This window comes from Bufo gargarizans, chromosome 1 (assembly GCF_014858855.1).
Source record: "Bufo gargarizans isolate SCDJY-AF-19 chromosome 1, ASM1485885v1, whole genome shotgun sequence".
NCBI classification, from domain to species: domain Eukaryota; kingdom Metazoa; phylum Chordata; class Amphibia; order Anura; family Bufonidae; genus Bufo; species Bufo gargarizans.
In genome coordinates this window covers 371506431-371532758 of record NC_058080.1, presented here as the reverse complement: position 1 = coordinate 371532758, position 26328 = coordinate 371506431, and the positions used below count along the sequence as shown (strand labels likewise).

The window sequence follows — 26328 nt, the reverse complement described above, 5'->3', positions numbered from 1 at the left end:
TACAGCATATGCTGTGAAGATACGAGATGTGCAGCACCTGAAACTACGGATACTGGAAGCCTGTGCTAGCATTTCACCTGCTGTGTTGCTATCAGTGTGTGAAGAGTGGGAGAAGAGGGTTGCATTGAAAATCCAACACAAAGGGCAGTACATTGAACACATTTTATAAGTGGTCAGAAACTTGTAAATAACTCATGAAAGAATAAAGTTATGTTAAAACCAAGCAGACCATTGTTTTTCTTGTGAAATTCCCAATAAGTTTGATGTGTCACATGACCCTCTTCCTATTGAAAAAACAAAAGTTGGATTCAAAATGGCCGACTTCAAAATGGCCGCCATGGTCACCACCCATCTTGAAAAGTTTCCCCCCTCACATATACTAATGTGCCACAAACAGGAAGTTAATATCACCAACCATTCCCATTTTATTAAGGTGTATCCATATAAATGGCCCACCCTGTAGTACATCCTATGGCAGGGAGTGCATTTCATTAATTCTAAGGATTCATAAACTGATGGCATATCCTATCAATACCTTCACAACACAGGAGAAATTAGTCCAAGAACTCAGTGAGAGTAAGTAATGTATCATTCAAATTTTTCTGGTCCCACAGGACAAGGAGGTGACTGCCATTATATCTGGGGGTACTGTGGTTGTCACTGTTTTCAGGGACATCTTTCTGACGTGTACTTTATACTTACCAACATTCTTTAAATTCTGGGTATTTAAAGGCTATGTACATTTTTGGAGGCAATTTTTGTTTATGATTGCATTCTTGGCATCATTTTTGGCTAAAAATCTTATTTTCAATTGGCCTTTATTAAAAATATTGAGCCGTTCTGTCACAAAGGGTTAACTGTTTTTCTAACTATCTGACTGGTACATTAACTTTGTGCTGATCATCTAATAGCCCTAATCTTTAATTTACTTAGAGGTCATAAACACTTATTTAAACCACATTTTTATTAGTAAGAAAAGAACTGAGCTATAATGAGTGTTTATAATCAGTGATGGCCAGTTTGCAGTGTTCGCCATTGAACACATGCGGGCTGCCATTTTTAGTAAAATTAGACTCACTCGCCCGGCGATGCACAGGTAAGCCCTTACCTGTGCCTGTGCCGCGAGCCGGTCTGAAATCAAATGCGGTCACCGGGAGCAGGCAGTTCCGAGAACAGCCGCTGGGGGCCTTCATCGGGCTGTTCTTGGAACTGCCTGCTGCCAGTGACCGCATTTGATTTCAGACCGGCTCGCGGCACAGGTAAGGGCTTACCTGTGCATCACCGGATGGGTGAGTCTAACCTTACTAAAGATTGCAGCCCGCATGTGTTCGTTGGCGAACACTGTGAACTGGCCATCACTGTTTATAATGTCAGAGAGCAGAGATAAAGAGCCTGTTAGATTAGTTGGCTAACGGAGCAGAAAAAAAATTCATATCCCTCTATTAGGGAATCTCAGCCCTGTACAGAAAAAAAGGTTCCATGTTTGTAATAATGACCAATTTAAAAAAATATCTTTTTAGCTGAAAATGAGTACAATGCAATAAAATTGCCCCTAAAGGTGTACATAACCTTGTGAACAGGCATACCCGACCTGGAACACCAAGGTCTGTTAGGGGCATGCCTAAGCCCTGCCCATTGTTGGCCTGCAACAGACTGAATTTGCTGGGATTGTTTCTGAACATTATGGATATTCCCTGCAAATTCAGGACTGTTGGCAACCATATTTTATATTCTCCTATCTTACCTGCATTATATCATTAAATATTGCATCTGTTATATTACTATCATTTATTTAGTGCAGTATTTGCTGTGTAAGCATTGGGCTACTTAAGAACTATTACCTTTGGCAGGGTTTGAATTTTAATCCTGGGAATTCTTCTCTGGGGCTTATACACCCATTTGGCAATGGAACTCAATAGTTATAGATGTGGTGTCAAATAGTAAGTACTTAGAAGTTTATAACCCTGTACAATTTGTATAGATGACCTACACATTTCTGCTCCTACCAGCTTTCATCCTCGGCTGAGATAAATAAGTATGTACAGACAATTCCACTTCCTTCCAGCACCAGTGACCTTCCCAAAAATACGCCCTGCAGTATCGCAGGCTGGGGACTCATTGACAAGAATCACAAGACAGATAAGTTATTTGAGACAAATATCACTATTGTGAGCCGCAGGTTTTGTCGTCGTTACTATCCTGGATTGACCAATGGGATGATCTGTGCAGGGAGCCACAAGAAAATCACAGATTCCAGTCAGGTAAGGTGCTAAGCAAACTGCTTGCGTATAGGCCACTTACAGAGTCCTGCCAATTTCTCATATCTTTGAATATTCAGTCAAAAAGCTTAGGCTGAGTTCATATCACCATTTACTGGAGCTTTCTGTTCTTCTGATCTGTCAGATCCTGTTGCATCAGTTGCATGGGATTGCATAATTTTTCTACTGGTTCAGTTGTCATCCGTTTGAGCCATTTCTGTCTGAGATCCGATTTTTTAGACGGGAAAAAAAGTACTCCATGCAGGACCTTTTTTTTTTTTTTTAGAAGAATGGAAATCAAACTCAGCCTTACCTGATGCTTGACGTTCCCATGTGCCATTTATAATATACTGATTTTGTCTTTTAGTAATAGGAACGTTTCGGGGAAAAAAAAGCATACAGTAGTAAATTGTATTTTTGTCAGGCAGTCATGCACATCATATAACTGGTTTAAGGCAGAGATGGCCTACCTGCGGCTATCCAGCTGTTGTACAACTACAATTCCCACCATGCCCTGCTGTAGGCTGATAGCTGTAGGCAGTCTTTGCATGCTGGGAGTTGTAGTTTTGCAACAGCTGGAGAGCCGCAGGTAGGCCATCCCTGGCCTAAGGGTTCACACACATGGCCATGTTTTGCGTGCCGCAAATCACTGATCCGCAAACACGGATCCCAGCTGAGTGCAAGCCACCATTTTATTTAACTGCTCTAAAAATGTCCCATTCTTTACCACTAAATGGATAAAAATAGGAATATTCTATTTTTTGCAGGGCCGCAGAATGGATGTACGCATGTGGACAGCGCAGGGGTGTGCTGTCTGCATCTTTTGTGGCCCCATTGAGATGAATGGGTCCGCATCCAATACACATTTTTTTAAAGAAACTAAGGCCTTGCGCATGAGCCCTCAAGCTGTACAGCCGTGACTATGCAAATAATTCCTTGTGTGTTTCCTTACTCTTTTCCTTCTTCCATTTTAGGGAGACTCGGGCGGACCCCTTGTTTGTAATGGCGCTTTAGAAGGCATTGTGTCATTTGGGTATGACCATCCTCCTGGTGTCTATGCAAGAGTTGGAGAATACTTGGAATGGATCAAACAAACCATCTCTCAATATGATTCCATAGATATCTGACACTTGCACATTTATCTTACTGGGGGCATTGTTCTTCCCCCCTAATGTGCCTTTTACATGTTATACAATCCTTACTGTTACAGTAAAAGAGGAATATGCATTGATATATAAAAGATTTATAAATTGTGCTGTCCCTCACCTTACCTCAGCACCTGGACCCACACCATTTAAAACTTTGGACGTGTGATATGTCAAACATTTTTGATATTTGATACAAAAGCAAAGGACAAACTGCTATGTGCAAAGCTCTTCTTTACATTAAACATAACACATACAAAAGACCATAATTGAAACTCCATCCAGATTGTGTAGCCAGTTTGTATAAACAGTCCATGTTGCGATTATGTCAACCTCCCAGCTGAATCCATGTGGTAGGTGGATGGAGCAGGACCACACTTTGGCAACACTTTGAGGGAACTCCATGTCCTTTCTCAAGCACCAGGGCAGAGTTTCTTAGAAACGTCACAGCAAGCATGTGGTCATGCTCCATACACCTCCTGCATGGACTATGAACTGTCTACACACTTTGGGTGAAGTTTTATTTATGGTCTTTTGTATGTAGTATGTTTCATATAAAGAAGAGCTTCCTATATTGTATGGTTTCTTGGACGGCTCCTTTTAAAACGTGATACTGGAGCATTGATTATAAAAGTTTTTGCTATAACAGTTCCGCTTTACTATATACTGTGGATAAGTGAGGCATATCAGTTGTGGGCCAAATAAACTTTAAAATTAAAAAAGATGTTCAATATTTTATGCCAAAATATCTTTGTTTAATAATTGGCTGTTTTGAAACTTTGTGATTTGTATTAGGAACCTTTTAATAAAGTTTCATATTTTGCTTAGCATACCATATTTTCAGCATGCTTGTGCACCTTAATTTACATTTAGTCCACCTACGACACAGCTCTGATAACTCAACGTTTCCGCAGGCCTTCCCTATAGTCCCTGTGTTCACCCCAGGACAAGTGGTTGCCAAAAATTTACAATGGCCTCCATTAACCTAATAGTGCTGCATATAGGAAATAATATGTGCTACATATAGGAAATAATATGTGCTGCATACAGGAAATAATATGTGCTGCATACAGGAAATAATATGTGCTGCATACAGGAAATAATATGTGCTGCATATAGGAAATAATATGTGCTGCATATAGGAAATAATATGTGCTGCATACAGGAAATACGCCTTTTTTAAAATATAAAATACAACATTGACAGATCAGCTTTTATTTAGGTTTTTTACACATTAACAATTGAGCCCATTTTGGCTTTAATGGAATTTTCCAGGATTACTATGGTTTTTAACCAGGGGTGGACTAGAAACTTAAAGTGCCCCTGAGAAAAAAACTAAACGTGGCCCCATGTTGCCGTTGGGTCCAAACTGACAGAGGGCAGAACAGCACAAGCAGGCAAGGCCAGTAATAACTTAGGTCTGTTTCACACCCGCGGATCTCAAAACCGGAAAACCCAACGTAAGTGTAAAACAGAACAAAAGACCACAGTGTAGTGGTCTTTTGTTCTGACAGTCCTGGGAATTGCAGTACAGTTGAATTCTGGTCACCAGAGAGGTGCAGAAGTATCTGATGCTTCTAGCATTGATTTATGGTGAGAGCATCAAATTGTTATGTTATTTTTCTGCCACATCGTCAGCCCCGCTTCTAACAACGCCCAGCTAGTTTGTAGCTCCTCCCACCCAGCTAGTTACATAGACACTCCCCTATCACTGCCCCTAACACCCAGCTACATTATAGCTCCTCCCACCCAGCTAGTTACATAGACACTCCCCTATCACTGCCCCTAACACCCAGCTACATTATAGCTCCTCCCATCCAGCTAGTTACATAGACATTCCCCTATCACTGCCCCTAACACCCAGCTAGTTTATAGCTCCTCCCATCCAGCAAGTTACATAGACACTCCCCTATCACTGCCCCTAACACCCAGCTACATTATAGCTCCTCCCATCCAGCTAGTTACATAGACACTCCCTATCACTGCCCCTAACACCCAGCTACATTATAGCTCCTCCCATCCAGCTAGTTACATAGACACTCCCCTATCACTGCCCCTAACACCCAGCTACATTATAGCTCCTCCCACCCAGCTAGTTACATAGACACTCCCCTATCACTGCCCCTAACACCCAGCTACATTATAGCTCCTCCCATCCAGCTAGTTACATAGACATTCCCCTATCACTGCCCCTAACACCCAGCTAGTTTATAGCTCCTCCCATCCAGCAAGTTACATAGACACTCCCCTATCACTGCCCCTAACACCCAGCTACATTATAGCTCCTCCCATCCAGCTAGTTACATAGACACTCCCTATCACTGCCCCTAACACCCAGCTACATTATAGCTCCTCCCATCCAGCTAGTTACATAGACACTCCCCTATCACTGCCCCTAACACCCAGCTAGTTAATAGCTCCTCCCATCCAGCTAGTTACATAGACACTCCCCTATCACTGCCCCTAACACCCAGCTAGTTAATAGCTCCTCCCATCCAGCTAGTTACATAGACACTCCCTATCACTGCCCCTAACACCCAGCTACATTATAGCTCCTCCCATCCAGCTAGTTACATAGATACTCCCCTATCACTGCCCCTAACACCCAGCTAGTTTATAGCTCTTCCCACCCAGCTAGTTACATAGACACTCCCCCATCACTGCCTCTAATAACGCCCAGCTAGTTTATAGCTCCTCCCACCCAGCTAGTTACATAGACACTCCCCCATCACTGCCCCTAACACCCAGCTAGTTAATAGCTCCTCCCATCCAGCTAGTTACATAGACACTCCCCTATCACTGCCCCTAACACCCAGCTACATTATAGCTCCTCTCATCCAGCTAGTTACATAGACACTCCCCTATCACTGCCCCTAACACCCAGCTACATCATAGCTCCTCCCATCCAGCTAGTTACATAGACACTCCCCTATCACTGCCCCTAACACCCAGCTAGTTACATAGACACTCCTCTATCATTGCCCCTAACACCCAGCTAGTTTATAGCTCCTACCACCCAGCTAGTTACATAGACACTCCTCTATCATTGCCCCTAACACCCAGCTAGTTTATAGCTCCTACCACCCAGCTAGTTACATAGACACTCCCCTATCATTGCCCCTAAAACCCAGCTAGTTTATAGCTCCTCCCACCCAATTAGTTACATAGACACTCCCTTATCACTGCCCCTAACACCCAGCTAGATTATATCTCCTTCCATCCAATTAGTTACATAGACACTCCCCTATCACTGCCCCTAACAACACCCAGCTAGTTTATAGCTCCTCCCACCCAACTAGTTACATAGACACTCCCCTATCACTGGCCCTAACACCCAGCTAGTTTATAGCTCCTCCCACCCAACTAGTCACATAGACACTCCCCTATCACTGCCCCTAACACCCAGCTAGTTTATAGCTCCTCCCACCCAACTAGTTACATAGACACTCCCCTATCACTGGCCCTAACAACACCTAGCTAGTTTATAGCTCCTCCCACCCAACTAGTTATATAGACACTCCCCTATCACTCAGCTATTTTATAGCTCCCCCCAACCAGCTAGTTACATAGACAGTCCCCCTATCACTGCTTCTAACAACATCCAGCTAGTTTATAGCTCCTCCCACCCAACTAGTTACATAGACTCTCCCCTATCACTGGCCCTAACACCTAGCTAGTTTATAGCTCCTCCCACCCAACTAGTTATATAGACACTCCCCTATCACTCAGCTATTTTATAGCTCCCCCCAACCAGCTAGTTACATAGACAGTCCCCCTATCACTGCTTCTAACAACACCCAGCTAGTTTATAGCTCCTCCCACCCATCTAGTTACATAGGCACTCCCCTATCACTGCCTCTAACAACATCCAGCTACTTTATAGCTCCGTCCAGCCAGTGATTTACATAAACACTCCCCTATGACAGCTCCTAACAACTAGCTAGTTTATAGCTCCTCCCACCCAGCTAGTTACATAGGCACTCCCCTGTCACTGCCTCTAACACCACCCAGCTAGTTTATAGCTCCTCCCACCAGCTATTTACATAGACACTCCCCTATCACTGCCCCTAGTTTATAGATTCTCCCACCCTGCTAGTTACGTAGAGACTCCCCCATCACTGCCCTTAACATCACCCAGCTAGTTTATAGCTCCTCCCACCCAGGTAGTTGCATAGACACTCCCGTAACAACACCCAGTTACTTTATAGTTCCTCCCACCCAGCTAGTTACATAGACACTTCCCTATCACTGCTTCTAACAACACCCAGCTAGTTTATAGCTCCTCCCACCTGGCTAGTTACATAGACACTCCACTATCACTACTTCCATCAGTGCCCAGCTAGTTAATAGCTCCATCCACCCAGCTAGTTACATAGACACTCCCCTATCATTGTCCCCAACACCTAGCTAGTTTATAGCTCCTCCCACCCAGCTAGTTACATAGACACTCCCCTATCACTGCCCCTAATGCCCAGCTAGTTTATAGCACCTCCCTCCCAGATAGTTACAGACACACCCCATCGCTGCCCCTGTTGACAAGCCCATGGATATATAATCACAGGAAATTTGAAAGAGCTGCATGGACAGGGTAATGTGACCACAGACCAGATGATAGGAGCAATTAAAGGTAAAAGAAATACATTACAAAATTACAGCTACCTTCATAAATGATTATTTTAAAGTATGTTGATACAAACCGTAAATCTCTTTTAACCACTTCAACCCCCCTAGCTGAAACACCCTTAATGACCAGGCTACCTTTTACACTTCTGCACTACACTACTTTCACCGTTTATTGCTCGGTCATGCAACTTACCACCCAAATGAATTTGACCTCCTTTTCTTCTCACTAATAGAGCTTTCATTTGGTGGTATTTCACTGCTGCTGACATTTTAACTTTTTTGTTATTAATCAAAATTTACTGTTTTTTTGCAAAAAAATGACATTTTTCACTTTCAGTTGCAAAATTTTGCAAAAAAAAAAACATCCATCTATAAATTTTTCGCAAAATTTATTTTTCTACACGTCTTTGATAAAAAAAAATGTTTGGGTAAAAAAAATAAAAATGGTTTGGGTAAAAGTTATAGCGTTTACAAACTATGGTACAAAAATGTGAATTTCCGCTTTTTGAAGCAGCTCTGACTTTCTGAGCACCTGTCATGTTTCCTGAGGTTCTACAATGCCCAGACAGTACAAACACCCCACAAATGACCCCATTTCGGAAAGTAAACACCCTAAGGTATTCACTGATGGGCATAGTGAGTTCATAGAACCTTTTATTTTTTGTCACAAGTTAGCGGAAAATGATGATTTATTTTTTTATTTATTTTTTTCTTACAAAGTCTCATATTCCACTAACTTGTGACAAAAAATAAAAACTTCCATGAACTCACTATGCCCATCACGAAATACCCTGGGGTGTCTTCTTTCCAAAATGGGGTCACTTGTGGGGTAGTTATACTGCCCTGGCATTTTAGGGGCCCAAATGCGTGTGAAGTAGTTTGAAATCTAAATCTGTAAAAAATTACCAGTGAAATCCGAAAGGTGCTCTTTGGAATGTGTGCCCCTTTGCCCACCTAGGCGGCAAAAAAGTGTCACACATCTGGTATCGCCGTACTCAGGAGAAGTTGGGGAATGTGTTTTGGGGTGTTATTTTACATATACCCATGCTGGGTGAGAGAAATATCTTGGCAAAAGACAACTTTTCCCATTTTTTTTATACAAAGTTGGCATTTGCACAAATCACTGAAGAAAGTGCACCAAACGGATATACCACTGACTATACTAGCTGGTCATACAAGCAGATGTTAAAAGCTGAGACTTTTGCCAATATATTCCTGTCAGGAAGATATCGGAGCCCAACATGCACCACGTCACGGTTCTCAGCATGGCAAGGGGTCCTACCACTGCGCTAACTATGGTGTGAACACGGTCTGAAGGTGATGAAATCCAGCTCACAGCCAAGCTTCCACACAACCGCATAGCAGGACAGCTAATGCAATGTGAACAAAGCAAGACTGTAAGCCACACCCATATCAGATCATGTGATGGAGGCTACCAGGTGCAAAAGAATGTTCAATTGCCAGATGAAGGCACATTCAATACTTATAGAACAAAATCACAGACATATAGTGGCCAATATGGGGGAACTGCCCAAACACCAAACACTGTAGCGTGTTTATCATTGGGCGAGCAGTCCCACCGCATGTGAACCACTAAAATACCGTGGCAAGTATGGGGGAGCTGCTCAAACCCCAAACACTGTGGCGTGTTTCTCATTGGGGGAGCAGTCCCACCGCATGTGGACCGCAGCAAACGACCATCCCGAGCAATTATGCGTACAAAGGAGGACGCCCGCGCGGTCCACATGCACCACAACAGCATCCTACACAGACCGGAGCATTGTGTGGATGACAATACAATTATACAAATCACTGAAGAAAGTGCACCAAACGGATATACCACTGACTATACTAGCTGGTCATACAAGCAGATGTTAAAAGCTGAGACTTTTGCCAATATATTCCTGTCAGGAAGATATCGGAGCCCAACATGCACCACGTCACGGTTCTCAGCATGGCAAGGGGTCCTACCACTGCGCTAACTATGGTGTGAACACGGTCTGAAGGTGATGAAATCCAGCTCACAGCCAAGCTTCCACACAACCGCATAGCAGGACAGCTAATGCAATGTGAACAAAGCAAGACTGTAAGCCACACCCATATCAGATCATGTGATGGAGGCTACCAGGTGCAAAAGAATGTTCAATTGCCAGATGAAGGCACATTCAATACTTATAGAACAAAATCACAGACATATAGTGGCCAATATGGGGGAACTGCCCAAACACCAAACACTGTAGCGTGTTTATCATTGGGCGAGCAGTCCCACCGCATGTGAACCACTAAAATACCGTGGCAAGTATGGGGGAGCTGCTCAAACCCCAAACACTGTGGCGTGTTTCTCATTGGGGGAGCAGTCCCACCGCATGTGGACCGCAGCAAACGACCATCCCGAGCAATTATGCGTACAAAGGAGGACGCCCGCGCGGTCCACATGCACCACAACAGCATCCTACACAGACCGGAGCATTGTGTGGATGACAATACAATTATACAAATCACTGAAGAAAGTGCACCAAACGGATATACCACTGACTATACTAGCTGGTCATACAAGCAGATGTTAAAAGCTGAGACTTTTGCCAATATATTCCTGTCAGGAAGATATCGGAGCCCAACATGCACCACGTCACGGTTCTCAGCATGGCAAGGGGTCCTACCACTGCGCTAACTATGGTGTGAACACGGTCTGAAGGTGATGAAATCCAGCTCACAGCCAAGCTTCCACACAACCGCATAGCAGGACAGCTAATGCAATGTGAACAAAGCAAGACTGTAAGCCACACCCATATCAGATCATGTGATGGAGGCTACCAGGTGCAAAAGAATGTTCAATTGCCAGATGAAGGCACATTCAATACTTATAGAACAAAATCACAGACATATAGTGGCCAATATGGGGGAACTGCCCAAACACCAAACACTGTAGCGTGTTTATCATTGGGCGAGCAGTCCCACCGCATGTGAACCACTAAAATACCGTGGCAAGTATGGGGGAGCTGCTCAAACCCCAAACACTGTGGCGTGTTTCTCATTGGGGGAGCAGTCCCACCGCATGTGGACCGCAGCAAACGACCATCCCGAGCAATTATGCGTACAAAGGAGGACGCCCGCGCGGTCCACATGCACCACAACAGCATCCTACACAGACCGGAGCATTGTGTGGATGACAATACAATTATACAAATCACTGAAGAAAGTGCACCAAACGGATATACCACTGACTATACTAGCTGGTCATACAAGCAGATGTTAAAAGCTGAGACTTTTGCCAATATATTCCTGTCAGGAAGATATCGGAGCCCAACATGCACCACGTCACGGTTCTCAGCATGGCAAGGGGTCCTACCACTGCGCTAACTATGGTGTGAACACGGTCTGAAGGTGATGAAATCCAGCTCACAGCCAAGCTTCCACACAACCGCATAGCAGGACAGCTAATGCAATGTGAACAAAGCAAGACTGTAAGCCACACCCATATCAGATCATGTGATGGAGGCTACCAGGTGCAAAAGAATGTTCAATTGCCAGATGAAGGCACATTCAATACTTATAGAACAAAATCACAGACATATAGTGGCCAATATGGGGGAACTGCCCAAACACCAAACACTGTAGCGTGTTTATCATTGGGCGAGCAGTCCCACCGCATGTGAACCACTAAAATACCGTGGCAAGTATGGGGGAGCTGCTCAAACCCCAAACACTGTGGCGTGTTTCTCATTGGGGGAGCAGTCCCACCGCATGTGGACCGCAGCAAACGACCATCCCGAGCAATTATGCGTACAAAGGAGGACGCCCGCGCGGTCCACATGCACCACAACAGCATCCTACACAGACCGGAGCATTGTGTGGATGACAATACAATTATACAAATCACTGAAGAAAGTGCACCAAACGGATATACCACTGACTATACTAGCTGGTCATACAAGCAGATGTTAAAAGCTGAGACTTTTGCCAATATATTCCTGTCAGGAAGATATCGGAGCCCAACATGCACCACGTCACGGTTCTCAGCATGGCAAGGGGTCCTACCACTGCGCTAACTATGGTGTGAACACGGTCTGAAGGTGATGAAATCCAGCTCACAGCCAAGCTTCCACACAACCGCATAGCAGGACAGCTAATGCAATGTGAACAAAGCAAGACTGTAAGCCACACCCATATCAGATCATGTGATGGAGGCTACCAGGTGCAAAAGAATGTTCAATTGCCAGATGAAGGCACATTCAATACTTATAGAACAAAATCACAGACATATAGTGGCCAATATGGGGGAACTGCCCAAACACCAAACACTGTAGCGTGTTTATCATTGGGCGAGCAGTCCCACCGCATGTGAACCACTAAAATACCGTGGCAAGTATGGGGGAGCTGCTCAAACCCCAAACACTGTGGCGTGTTTCTCATTGGGGGAGCAGTCCCACCGCATGTGGACCGCAGCAAACGACCATCCCGAGCAATTATGCGTACAAAGGAGGACGCCCGCGCGGTCCACATGCACCACAACAGCATCCTACACAGACCGGAGCATTGTGTGGATGACAATACAATTATACAAATCACTGAAGAAAGTGCACCAAACGGATATACCACTGACTATACTAGCTGGTCATACAAGCAGATGTTAAAAGCTGAGACTTTTGCCAATATATTCCTGTCAGGAAGATATCGGAGCCCAACATGCACCACGTCACGGTTCTCAGCATGGCAAGGGGTCCTACCACTGCGCTAACTATGGTGTGAACACGGTCTGAAGGTGATGAAATCCAGCTCACAGCCAAGCTTCCACACAACCGCATAGCAGGACAGCTAATGCAATGTGAACAAAGCAAGACTGTAAGCCACACCCATATCAGATCATGTGATGGAGGCTACCAGGTGCAAAAGAATGTTCAATTGCCAGATGAAGGCACATTCAATACTTATAGAACAAAATCACAGACATATAGTGGCCAATATGGGGGAACTGCCCAAACACCAAACACTGTAGCGTGTTTATCATTGGGCGAGCAGTCCCACCGCATGTGAACCACTAAAATACCGTGGCAAGTATGGGGGAGCTGCTCAAACCCCAAACACTGTGGCGTGTTTCTCATTGGGGGAGCAGTCCCACCGCATGTGGACCGCAGCAAACGACCATCCCGAGCAATTATGCGTACAAAGGAGGACGCCCGCGCGGTCCACATGCACCACAACAGCATCCTACACAGACCGGAGCATTGTGTGGATGACAATACAATTATACAAATCACTGAAGAAAGTGCACCAAACGGATATACCACTGACTATACTAGCTGGTCATACAAGCAGATGTTAAAAGCTGAGACTTTTGCCAATATATTCCTGTCAGGAAGATATCGGAGCCCAACATGCACCACGTCACGGTTCTCAGCATGGCAAGGGGTCCTACCACTGCGCTAACTATGGTGTGAACACGGTCTGAAGGTGATGAAATCCAGCTCACAGCCAAGCTTCCACACAACCGCATAGCAGGACAGCTAATGCAATGTGAACAAAGCAAGACTGTAAGCCACACCCATATCAGATCATGTGATGGAGGCTACCAGGTGCAAAAGAATGTTCAATTGCCAGATGAAGGCACATTCAATACTTATAGAACAAAATCACAGACATATAGTGGCCAATATGGGGGAACTGCCCAAACACCAAACACTGTAGCGTGTTTATCATTGGGCGAGCAGTCCCACCGCATGTGAACCACTAAAATACCGTGGCAAGTATGGGGGAGCTGCTCAAACCCCAAACACTGTGGCGTGTTTCTCATTGGGGGAGCAGTCCCACCGCATGTGGACCGCAGCAAACGACCATCCCGAGCAATTATGCGTACAAAGGAGGACGCCCGCGCGGTCCACATGCACCACAACAGCATCCTACACAGACCGGAGCATTGTGTGGATGACAATACAATTATACAAATCACTGAAGAAAGTGCACCAAACGGATATACCACTGACTATACTAGCTGGTCATACAAGCAGATGTTAAAAGCTGAGACTTTTGCCAATATATTCCTGTCAGGAAGATATCGGAGCCCAACATGCACCACGTCACGGTTCTCAGCATGGCAAGGGGTCCTACCACTGCGCTAACTATGGTGTGAACACGGTCTGAAGGTGATGAAATCCAGCTCACAGCCAAGCTTCCACACAACCGCATAGCAGGACAGCTAATGCAATGTGAACAAAGCAAGACTGTAAGCCACACCCATATCAGATCATGTGATGGAGGCTACCAGGTGCAAAAGAATGTTCAATTGCCAGATGAAGGCACATTCAATACTTATAGAACAAAATCACAGACATATAGTGGCCAATATGGGGGAACTGCCCAAACACCAAACACTGTAGCGTGTTTATCATTGGGCGAGCAGTCCCACCGCATGTGAACCACTAAAATACCGTGGCAAGTATGGGGGAGCTGCTCAAACCCCAAACACTGTGGCGTGTTTCTCATTGGGGGAGCAGTCCCACCGCATGTGGACCGCAGCAAACGACCATCCCGAGCAATTATGCGTACAAAGGAGGACGCCCGCGCGGTCCACATGCACCACAACAGCATCCTACACAGACCGGAGCATTGTGTGGATGACAATACAATTATACAAATCACTGAAGAAAGTGCACCAAACGGATATACCACTGACTATACTAGCTGGTCATACAAGCAGATGTTAAAAGCTGAGACTTTTGCCAATATATTCCTGTCAGGAAGATATCGGAGCCCAACATGCACCACGTCACGGTTCTCAGCATGGCAAGGGGTCCTACCACTGCGCTAACTATGGTGTGAACACGGTCTGAAGGTGATGAAATCCAGCTCACAGCCAAGCTTCCACACAACCGCATAGCAGGACAGCTAATGCAATGTGAACAAAGCAAGACTGTAAGCCACACCCATATCAGATCATGTGATGGAGGCTACCAGGTGCAAAAGAATGTTCAATTGCCAGATGAAGGCACATTCAATACTTATAGAACAAAATCACAGACATATAGTGGCCAATATGGGGGAACTGCCCAAACACCAAACACTGTAGCGTGTTTATCATTGGGCGAGCAGTCCCACCGCATGTGAACCACTAAAATACCGTGGCAAGTATGGGGGAGCTGCTCAAACCCCAAACACTGTGGCGTGTTTCCAAACACTGTGTGCATGTTGGGCTCCGATATCTTCCTGACAGGAATATATTGGCAAAAGTCTCAGCTTTTAACATCTGCTTGTATGACCAGCTAGTATAGTCAGTGGTATATCCGTTTGGTGCACTTTCTTCAGTGATTTGTATAATTGTATTGTCATCCACACAATGCTCCGGTCTGTGTAGGATGCTGTTGTGGTGCATGTGGACCGCGCGGGCGTCCTCCTTTGTACGCATAATTGCTCGGGATGGTCGTTTGCTGCGGTCCACATGCGGTGGGACTGCTCCCCCAATGAGAAACACGCCACAGTGTTTGGGGTTTGAGCAGCTCCCCCATACTTGCCACGGTATTTTAGTGGTTCACATGCGGTGGGACTGCTCGCCCAATGATAAACACGCTACAGTGTTTGGTGTTTGGGCAGTTCCCCCATATTGGCCACTATATGTCTGTGATTTTGTTCTATAAGTATTGAATGTGCCTTCATCTGGCAATTGAACATTCTTTTGCACCTGGTAGCCTCCATCACATGATCTGATATGGGTGTGGCTTACAGTCTTGCTTTGTTCACATTGCATTAGCTGTCCTGCTATGCGGTTGTGTGGAAGCTTGGCTGTGAGCTGGATTTCATCACCTTCAGACCGTGTTCACACCATAGTTAGCGCAGTGGTAGGACCCCTTGCCATGCTGAGAACCGTGACGTGGTGCATGTTGGGCTCCGATATCTTCCTGACAGGAATATATTATATATTGGCAAAAGTCTCAGCTTTTAACATCTGCTTGTATGACCAGCTAGTATAGTCAGTGGTATATCCGTTTGGTGCACTTTCTTCAGTGATTTGTATAATTGTATTGTCATCCACACAATGCTCCGGTCTGTGTAGGATGCTGTTGTGGTGCATGTGGACCGCGCGGGCGTCCTCCTTTGTACGCATAATTGCTCGGGATGGTCGTTTGCTGCGGTCCACATGCGGTGGGACTGCTCCCCCAATGAGAAACACGCCACAGTGTTTGGGGTTTGAGCAGCTCCCCCATACTTGCCACGGTATTTTAGTGGTTCACATGCGGTGGGACTGCTCGCCCAATGATAAACACGCTACAGTGTTTGGTGTTTGGGCAGTTCCCCCATATTGGCCACTATATGTCTGTGATTTTGTTCTAAAAGTTGGCATTTGGCCAAGATATTTATCTCACCCAGCATGGGTATATGTAAAATGACACCCCAAAACACATTGCCCAAGTACGGCGATACCAGTTGTGTGACACTTTTTTGCAGCCTAGGTGGGAAAAGGGGCACACATTCCAAAGAGCACCTTTAGGATTTCACCGGCCATTTTTTACTGATTTTGATTTCAAACTACTTCGCACACATTTGGGCCCCTAAATTGCCAGGGCAGTATAACTACCCCACAAGTGACCCCATTTTGGAAAGAAGACACCCCAAGGTATTCCGTGAGGGGCATGGCGAGTTCCTAGAATTTTTTATTTTTTGTCACAAGTTAGTGGAATATGAGACTTTGTAAGAAAAAAAAAAATTTCATCATAATTTTCCGCTAACTTGTGACAAAAAATAAAAAATTCTAGGAGCTCAACATGCCCCTCACGGAATACCTTGGGGTGTCTTCTTTCGAAAATGGGGTCACTTGTGGGGTAGTTATACTGCCCTGGCATTCTAGGGGCCCTAATGTGTGCAAAGTAGTTTGAAATCAAAATGTGTAAAAAATGACCTGTGAAATCCTAACGGTGCTCTTTGGAATGTGTGCCCCTTAGCCCACCTAGACGGCAAAAAAGTGTCACACATGTGATATCGCCGTACTCAGGAGAAGTTAGGGAATGTGTTTTGGGGTGTCATTTTACATATACCCATGCTGGGTGAGAGAAATATCTTGGCAAAAGACAACTTTTCCCATTTTTTTATACAAAGTTGGCATTTGACCAAGATATTTATCTCACCCAGCATGGGTATATGTAAAATGACATCACAAAACACATTCCCCAACTTCTCCTGAGTACGGCGATACCACATGTGTGACACTTTTTTGCAGCCTAGATGCGCAAAGCGGCCTAAATTCCTTTTAGGAGGGCATTTTTAGACATTTGGATCCCAGACATCTTCTCATGCTTTCGGGCCCCTAAAATGCCAGGGCATTATAAATACCCCACATGTGACCCCATTTTGGAAAGAAGACACCCCAAGGTATTCAATTAGGGGTATGGCGAGTTCATAGAATTTTTTTTTTTTTTTGGCACAAGTTAGCGGAAATTGATTTTTTTTTGTTTTTTCTCACAAAGTCTCCCTTTCCGCTAACTTGGACTCAATATGCCCCTCACGGAATACCTTGGGGTGTCTTCTTTCCGAAATGGGGTCACATGTGGGGTATTTATACTGCCCTGGCATTTTAGGGGCCCTAAAGCGTGAGAAGAAGTCTGGAATATAAATGTCTATAAAATTTTACGCATTTGGATTCCGTGAGGGGTATGGTGAGTTCATGTGAGATTTTATTTTTTGACACAAGTTAGTGGAATAAAAAAAAAACAATTTCCGCTAACTTGGGCCCAAAAAATGTCTGAATGGAGCCTTACAGACGGGTGATCAATGACAGGGGGGTGATCAATGACAGGGGGGTGATCAGGGAGTCTATATGGGGTGATCACCCCCCTGTCATTGATCACCCCCCTGTAAGGCTCCATTCAGACGTCCGTATGTGTTTTGCGGATTCGATCCATGTATCCGTAAAAATCATACGGACGTCTGAATGGAGCCTTACAGGGGGGTGATCAATGACAGGGGGGTGATCAGGGAGTCTATATGGGGTGATCACCCCCCTGTCATTGATCACCCCCCTGTAAAGCTCCATTCAGACGTCCGTATGTGTTTTGCGGATCCGATCCATGTATCCGTAAAAATCATACGGACGTCTGAATGGAGCCCTACAGGGGGGTGATCAATGACAGGGGGGTGATCAGGGAGTCTATATGGGGTGATCACCCCCTTGTCATTGATCACACCCCTGTAAGGCTCCATTCAGACGTCCGTATGTGTTTTGCGGATCCGATCCATGTATCCGTGGATCCGTAAAAATCATACGGACGTCTGAATGGAGCCTTACAGGGGGTGATCAATGACAGGGGGGTGATCAGGGAGTCTATATGGGTGATCACGCCCCTGTCATTGATCACCCCCCTGTAAGGCTCCATTCAGACGTCCGTATGTGTTTTGTGGATCCGATCCATGTATCCGTGGATCCGTAAAAATCATACGGACGTCTGAATGGAGCCTTACAGGGGGATGATCAATGACAGGGGGGTGATCAATGACAGGGGGTGATCAGGGAGTGTATATGAGGTGATCACCCCCCTGTCATTGATCACCCCCCTGTAAGGCTCCATTCAGGCGTCCGTATGTGTTTCGCGGATCCGATCTATGTATTCATGGATCCGTAAAAATCATATGGACGTCTGAATGGAGCCTTACAGGGGGGTGATCAATGACAGGGGGGTGATCAATGACAGGAGGGTGATCAGGGAGTCTATATGGGTGATCACCCCCCTGTCATTGATAACCCCCCTGTAAGGCTCCATTCAGACGTCCGTATGTGTTTTGCGGATCCGATCCATGTATCCGTGGATCCGTAAAAATCATACGGACGTCTGAATGGAGCCTTACAGGGGGGTGATCAATGACAGGGGGGTGATCAATGACAGGGGGTGATCAGGGAGTGTATATGAGGTGATCACCTCCCTGTAAGGCTCCATTCAGACGTCCGTATGTGTTTTGCGGATCCGATCCATGTATCCGTGGATCCGTAAAAATCATACGAACGTCTGAATGGAGCCTTACAGGGGGGTGATCAATGACAGGGGGGTGATCAGGGAGTCTATATGGGGTGATCAGGGGTTCATAAGGGGTTAATAAGTGACAGGGGGGGTGTAGTGTAGTGTAGTGGTGTTTTGTGGTACTTTACTGAGCTACCTGTGTCCTCTGGTGGTCGATCCAAACAAAAGGGACCACCAGAGGACCAGGTAGCAGGTATATTAGTCGCTGTTATCAAAACAGCGTCTAATATACCTGTTAAGGGTTTAAAAAAATCGCATCTTTAGCCTGCCAGCGAACAATCGCCGCTGGCAGGCTGGAGATCCACTCGCTTACCTTCCGATCCTGTGAACGCGCGCGCCTGTGTGCGCGCGTTCACAGGAAATCTCGCGTCTTGCGAGATGACGCGTATATGCGTGACTGTGAGCAGCGCTGCCACCTCCGGAACACGATCCTGCCTATGAGCTGTGCACTACGATTGGCCAGCGCTGCAGCAAGGGACAACCCTAATACAAAAACTCTGCCCAGTACAACAGAGGGAGCTGCAGACACCGGAGCCTATACCGGGCGAACGGAGCGGCGCCCAGACATACTAGTAAGTGCAGGGGGACCCCTGGGCGCCGCTCTTCCCACTGATATAGTTAGCTTTTAGTTTTTAAACTAGTGAAAGGTCCTCTTTAACTGTCCTGGACCAGTTCAGCATTTAAACATGGCACCTGCTCAGCTTTATTTAAACATCAGACACATGGGGCTAATGTCTGTGATCAGAAATAATGCAGAGCAGGGAAATTTAACCCATCAGATGCAATGGTCAATTGGGACCACAGCATCTGAGAGACTTTTCCTATGATGTGCTCGGCTCCCAGGGCACAGTTGGCTTCCCTGCAAAATTTCCCAATGAATGGCTAATCGGCGTAATTTGGTCTGTACAGCAAAAGGAAGTCTACAATCACCCATCAATTTTCCCAAAAAAGGCTTTTTCGCTAAGAAATTTCACCACTGAATGACAATGTAAATTCACTGCAGAACGGCTAATAACACATACTTATTTTTCCCATTAATACACCCCAACAATGGCAGTATAACAATGTTGGTTCACTGCAGACCGGCTAATAAGACGTATTCTTTTCCTACTAATACATCCCAAAAAAATAAATATAACAATCACAATTCACTGCAGAACGGCTAATAGGACATACGTATCTATCCTATTAATACACCCTATAAATGGCTGTAGTACAATGGAACTTCACTGCTGAACAGCCAATTATTTTTTTGCCACTAATACACAGCAAAAAGGCCTGTAATTTTCTCACTTTACCACACTAATAAGCCCTTTTTCTTTTCCCCCACTAATACACGCCAAAATGGGCTTTAGAACATATAACTGCACCGCTGAACGGCAAATATATTTTACTTTTGCCACTAATACACAACAAAAAGGGCTGTAATTTTCTCACTTCACCACACAACAGCAAATAAGCCCTTTTTCCCCACTAATACAAGCCAAAAAATGCTTTAGAACATATAACTGCACCGCACAAGGGCAAATAAGACGTAGAAATATTTCCTTGTAATAAACCCTGTTAAGGCCTGTATCAAACAGCACTTGCACCCCAATAACAAGAACAGTTTGCTGGAATTACAGACCTGTATAATGGCAATTTGGGTGTCCAGTCAGTGCAGCAAGGATTGTTCCTATTACCCAGGCTGTAACCTTCCCTACATAACCCTGTTCAACATAAATGCTGTGGAATGATTCCTCCCTATCCTTTCCCTAAACCTTGAATAATCTTTCCCTGCACTTGTAAATCATTTTTTTTAGCACAATTAAGTATTTCCTAGCACTGTCCCTAGCGCCTCCTGACATCTCTCCCTGCACTAAGTACACTGGAAAATGGCAGAATCCAAGATGGCTGACGCTATTTATAGGGCTGTAACATCACAAGGCGAGCTGGCTGCTGATTGGCTGCATGCATGACATTAAGGGTGATCCCGACTTCCCACAGTTCTTTGCTCCATGTCCTCACACGTGCAGCAGCCATTTTAGGAAAAAATGTGATTCGTTGCAACGAAGTGTGAGGAAATTCAACTTTAGTGCGATTTGAATTTTTCCTGAAATTCGCATCGAATTCCACTTTGTCGGCTTTGATTCGCTCATCTCTAGTGAACACCGTGATGGGGAAAAAAATGACCTATTCACCATTTTTCGTCACTTCACCTCTCAAAAATAAATGTAATATAGAGTGATCAAAAAGTCACTTTTTTTTTATTAAGACACAAGAAAAAAAATATATATATAAATATATATATATATATCCATGAACAGCCGGGCAGCACACCTTTATTTGGTTGAAAGATGGGTGCCAGCAGTAATCCCTCGATTCAGGATGATGAACAAATAATAAAATTCCGCAGCACTCCTTGAAAGATGAAAAAAATATGCTATTTATTCACACATGTCATGTAGCAACGTTTCGGTTCTCTCTCAGAACCTTTTTCAAGCCAAGTGAAACGTAAAGTGCAACAATGCTAGTAAATATACATCATGTAATCCATTCAAGCTAATTGGTCATCCCATAAAAAGCGTGCACTCCCCCTTAACAATTTTACAATTCATTCATTTTAAACTACATCTCAATGTGAACAGAGACAAATAGTGCTTGATACATGTTCAACAGCAATCCATATATCATATCTGTGATATTAATCATAAAATTCATATATTATAATGGTGATATTACAATAAAGTGCATGGTGCATTAAAAACCTATATATTAAAAATACCTTGCTGGGGCATTAAAGCTGTACTTCATATAGCAAATAAGGAAGGTAAAAATTCATCTCAGGTAGCGGTGCTCCACGCTATATTCAGCGCGTCTCCCAATAACTAGTGCGCATGTGTCAACCCATATCCCTCCTACTGGGTGGGAGGGATATGGGTTGACACATGTGCACTAGTTATTGGGAGACGCGCTGAATATATATATTTTATATATATATATATATATATATATATGATATCGCTGTAATCATACTGACCAGTCAAATGAACTAACAGGTAAATTTTACCGCATAAGGAGTAATGTAAAAACCCATGCAACTGTGGCAGAATAAAAGTAATTTTTTTTACAAACCCATCCCATTTGTATTTTTCTAGCTTCCCATTACATAATATGCTATAATAAATGGCGCTGGTATAAAATACAACTTGTCCTGCAAAAAAACAAGCCCTTAGGCCCCTTTTACATGGGCGAGTATTCCGCGCGGATGCGATGCGTGAGTTGAACGCATTGCACCCGCACTGAATCCCGACCCATTCATTTCTATGGGGCTGTGCTTTTCACGCGTCACGTATGCATTGCGTGAAAATCGCAGCATGCTCTATTTTGTGCGTTTTTCACGTAACGCAGGCCCCATAGAAATGAATGGGGTTGCGTGAAAATCGCAAGCATCTGCAAGCAAGTGCGGATGCGGTGCGATTTTCACGCACGGTTGCTAGGAGACGATCAGCATGGAGACCCGATCATTATTATTTTCCCTTATAACATGGATGTAAGGGAAAATAATAGCATTCTGAATACAGAATGCATAGTACAATAGCGCTGGAGGGGTTAAAAAATAATAACAATAATTTAACTCACCTTAATCCACTTGATCCCGCCCGGCATCTCATCTGTCTGTCTTCTGTGCTGTGTGGAGGAACAGGACCTGTGGTGACGTCACTCCGGTCATCACATGATCCATCACCATGGTAAAAGATCATGTGATAGATCATGTGATGACCGGAGTGACGTCACCACAGGTCCTGTTCCTCCACACAGCTAAGATGAAGACAGAAGGAGATGCCGGCTTTGTGATCAAGTGGACTAAGGTGAGTTAAATTATTTTTTAATTTTTTTTAACCCCTCCAGCGCTATTTTACTATGCATTCTGTATTCAGAATGCTATTATTTTCCCTTATAACCATGTTATAAGGGAAAATAATACAATCTACAGAACACCGATCCCAAGCCCGAACTTCTGTGAATGTGTACCATACATTACAATGTTTTGCACTCGCGCGGAAAAATCGCGCGTGTTCCCGCAACGCACCAGCACATTTTCCCGCAACGCCCGTGTGAAAGAGGCCTTATACCGCTATGTGAATGAAAAATAAAAAGTTATGGCTTTGGGAAGGCAGGGGATAAAATACAAGATCGCCAAAACAGAAAATATCAAGGTCATTAACCCCTTGAGGACCTAAGTCATAACTTTTTAATTTTTCTGTCAATGTAGCTGCATAAGTTTTTTTTTGTACGATAAGTTTATGGTTCAATGGCATTTTTTATTGTACATATCACTGTTTACCCTTTTTGGAGAGAAAATGGTAAAAACTGAGCAATTCAATCATGTTTTTTGCACTTTATACTTATTGCATTGATTGTGCAGCATAAATAATGGGTTACCTTTAGGCAGGGTTCACAAGTGACTAGGGATGAGCGAATCGACTTCGGATGCTTTGAGTTCAGTACCAAGGTTTTTTACAGTAATAATTCACAAAGTTATTACACGAAGTCTCGCCAGACTTCGCGAAGTACATTCTAATATTGTACGGAGCTCCAGCTCTGTACAGTATTACAACAAAGTTTTTATGATGAAGCATCCAAAGTCGATTCGCTCATCCCTATAAATAACTTAAAATTCAGAGGAAAAACACATGAAAAATTGCATTATATTACATGCAGTTTTTGCTGTGGAAAAGCCAGCAAATTCACCCTCTGCAATGGAAAGGGTGGAATCTGCAAGAGAAATCTGTTGTATAAATTGACATGCTGTGGATTTCAAATTCGTAATACAGCAGCATTTCTGCAGCATTTTTTACGCAGCATGTGTATGAGAATTCTGAAAAATACTGTACAAGAATTCTGAAAAATACTGTACAACGCTGTGGATTTACACCACAAAAATCTGCAATTTCAAATCCGTAGCTAATCAATCACATTTCATCCCAGCCATATTCTATGGGTTGGTGTGATTAGTTCGTTAAAGGGGTTGTCCAGGTTCAGAGCTGAAACCAGACATTTCCCCATCCTCACCCCTGTAGCCGCTCTGACATAAGCATTTCATGCCTGACTGCAAGGCCTATTTGTTTATATTTAACACTGCTAGGAGTAGACTTCCACCTAGCAGTGTTCCCGGTGATGTCACTGACACTAATGGGCGGGCTTACAGTCCTTACTAAGGGGATGAATTTTGTTCCTACCAGTAATTTCAGTCTGTACAATGCATTCTGAAAGTTTTTAGACCCTTTCACTTTTTTCACATTTTGCTATGTTGCAGCCTTGTGCTAAAATAAAAAAAAAATCAAATATTCTCAAAGGAAACAAAATGTTCAATATTTTTGCTGATTTATTGAATAGAAAAACTAAAATATTGCACTGACCAATGACATAAGTATTTAGACCCTTTACTCAGTGATTACAGCTTTTAGTATAGTTTGGTATGATGCTACAAGGTTTGCATACCTGGGGGGAGGGGGTATTTATCATGAGGGGAATATTTAAAATCAGTTTTGCATGAGTCTATGTTGGCGTACTTTATGCCAGATTTATAAAAGTTGCATGTTTGATAAAGTTGTCTTATTCTTAAAGCTAAAAGTTTTGTGTAGAAAAGCTACTCCAGTTTTCCTACTCCACCTTCCTACTCGAGTGAGGATCTGGAGTGGAACTCATTAACATAGCTAACCCCACCCATCCATATTTAAAAACTGGAATGAGTGGTGTAAAAGTAACAACATTTTTGTGTAGTACCCCAGACCTAGGAGTACTACAAAGTGTGTCTTCATATGCATTGTATTTCACTGAGTGTTTCCTGGTGGCTGTTACTACCAGAAAAGAAGGTATGGCAAAGGTTGGCAGGAACAGGGTTAGCCTCCCTGTTCCTCCACTCTTGGTAGGAGTGGGCTGGTCCTGCTTCCTACCATGGGAGGGGAGTTCCTGTCTAGAGACAGAGTGGAGAGAATGCAGACGGGAGTGCTCCTACTCCTTCAGAGAATTCTCAGAAGAGAACATCACTAAATTGCCTCAAGTAAAGCCTTGAGAGGATAAAGACAGCAGATTCTACGGATACTGCTGCAAAGTGAGGGAATATAGCTAAGCCACCCTTCAGCAAACAACCACTAGGCTAATATCACCTAAGTGCTGAATCGCCTCCAACCAACCTGCTTCAATATCTTTGCTGGTACCAGAGAAGAATTGTACTAAAAGCCTGCTGCTATTGTATGGATTTAGAATTCAATATTGCACTTAGTAGAAAAGGACTTTGTTATGTTTAGCTCTGGCTTCCTTCTTCACAACTATAACATTTACTGCAACGGACCGGAGGGAGTGATGGCTTGAGGTAGGACACTGTGACACAACAACACTACATCAGAGCCACTAAAACTCCCATTCTCTACACTGGCTCCCACATGGCCTCACTGCATTTGTGCAATTGAGCCCAAAAAGTCGCAAAAACCCAATTTTGTTACTTTTTGAAGTCAGAATTCTGGTGTGAAGCCATGATAAATTAGGGCCCTGCATTTGTAGATTTTTCTGCCATTCTCCTATGTAGATCCTTTCAAGCTCCATCAGGTTGGATAGATACTGTCAGTGGACAGCCATTTTCAGGTCTTTCCCGAGATGTCGGTTGGGTTCATATCAGGACTTTGGTCCACTCAAGGACATTCAGAGTAGTCCCAAATACACTCCTGTGTTGTCTTTGCTGTGTACTTAGGGTCAAACTGTCATTGTTTTGTTGGAAGGTGAATTGTTGGCCCTATCTGAAGTCCAGAGCACACTGAATCAGGTTTTCTTTAAGAATATCTTTATTTATATCTGTACTTTGCTCCATTCAGCTTTCCCTCAACTCTGACCAATATCCCTGTCTCAGCTGCTGAAAAACATTCCCATAGAAAGATGCTGCCATCACCATATTTCACTGTAGGGATGGTATTGGGCAGTGCCTGGTTTCCTCCAAACATGACGCTTGAGGCCCAAAAATTCAATAGTGGTTTCATCAGACCAGAGAATCTTGTTTCTCACAATCTGAGAGTCCTTTAGGAGAGACTCCTTTCTGGCCACTCTGCCATAAAGCTCACATTGGTTGAATGCTGCAGTGATGGTTGACCGTCTCCCATTTGTGCACAGGATCTTTGAAGCTCAGCCAGAGTAACCACTGGGTTTTTGGTCACCTCTCTTACAAAGGTCCATCTCCCAAATACTTAGTTTGGTGGGATGGCCAGCTCTAGGAAAAGTCTGGGTTGTTCAAAATTTCTATAATTTAAGAAATATGGAGGCCACTGTGTT

The 26328-nt window shown here is 44.2% G+C and overlaps 1 protein-coding gene across 1 annotated transcript in view; it reads left to right on the top strand.

Annotated features, from left to right (window-relative positions):
* The window catches only part of LOC122930909 (mast cell protease 1A-like), a 42697-nt gene extending 38457 nt beyond the window's left edge, over positions 1 to 4240 (top strand). Inside the window, exons 4-5 of the mRNA XM_044284607.1 lie at positions 2010 to 2261; positions 3233 to 4240. Of these exons, the coding sequence (XP_044140542.1) occupies positions 2010 to 2261; positions 3233 to 3385 (405 nt within the window). The 3' untranslated portion in view covers positions 3386 to 4240. The remainder of the gene's footprint in view (positions 1 to 2009; positions 2262 to 3232) is intronic.
* Positions 4241 to 26328: the final 22088 nt, after the last annotated feature.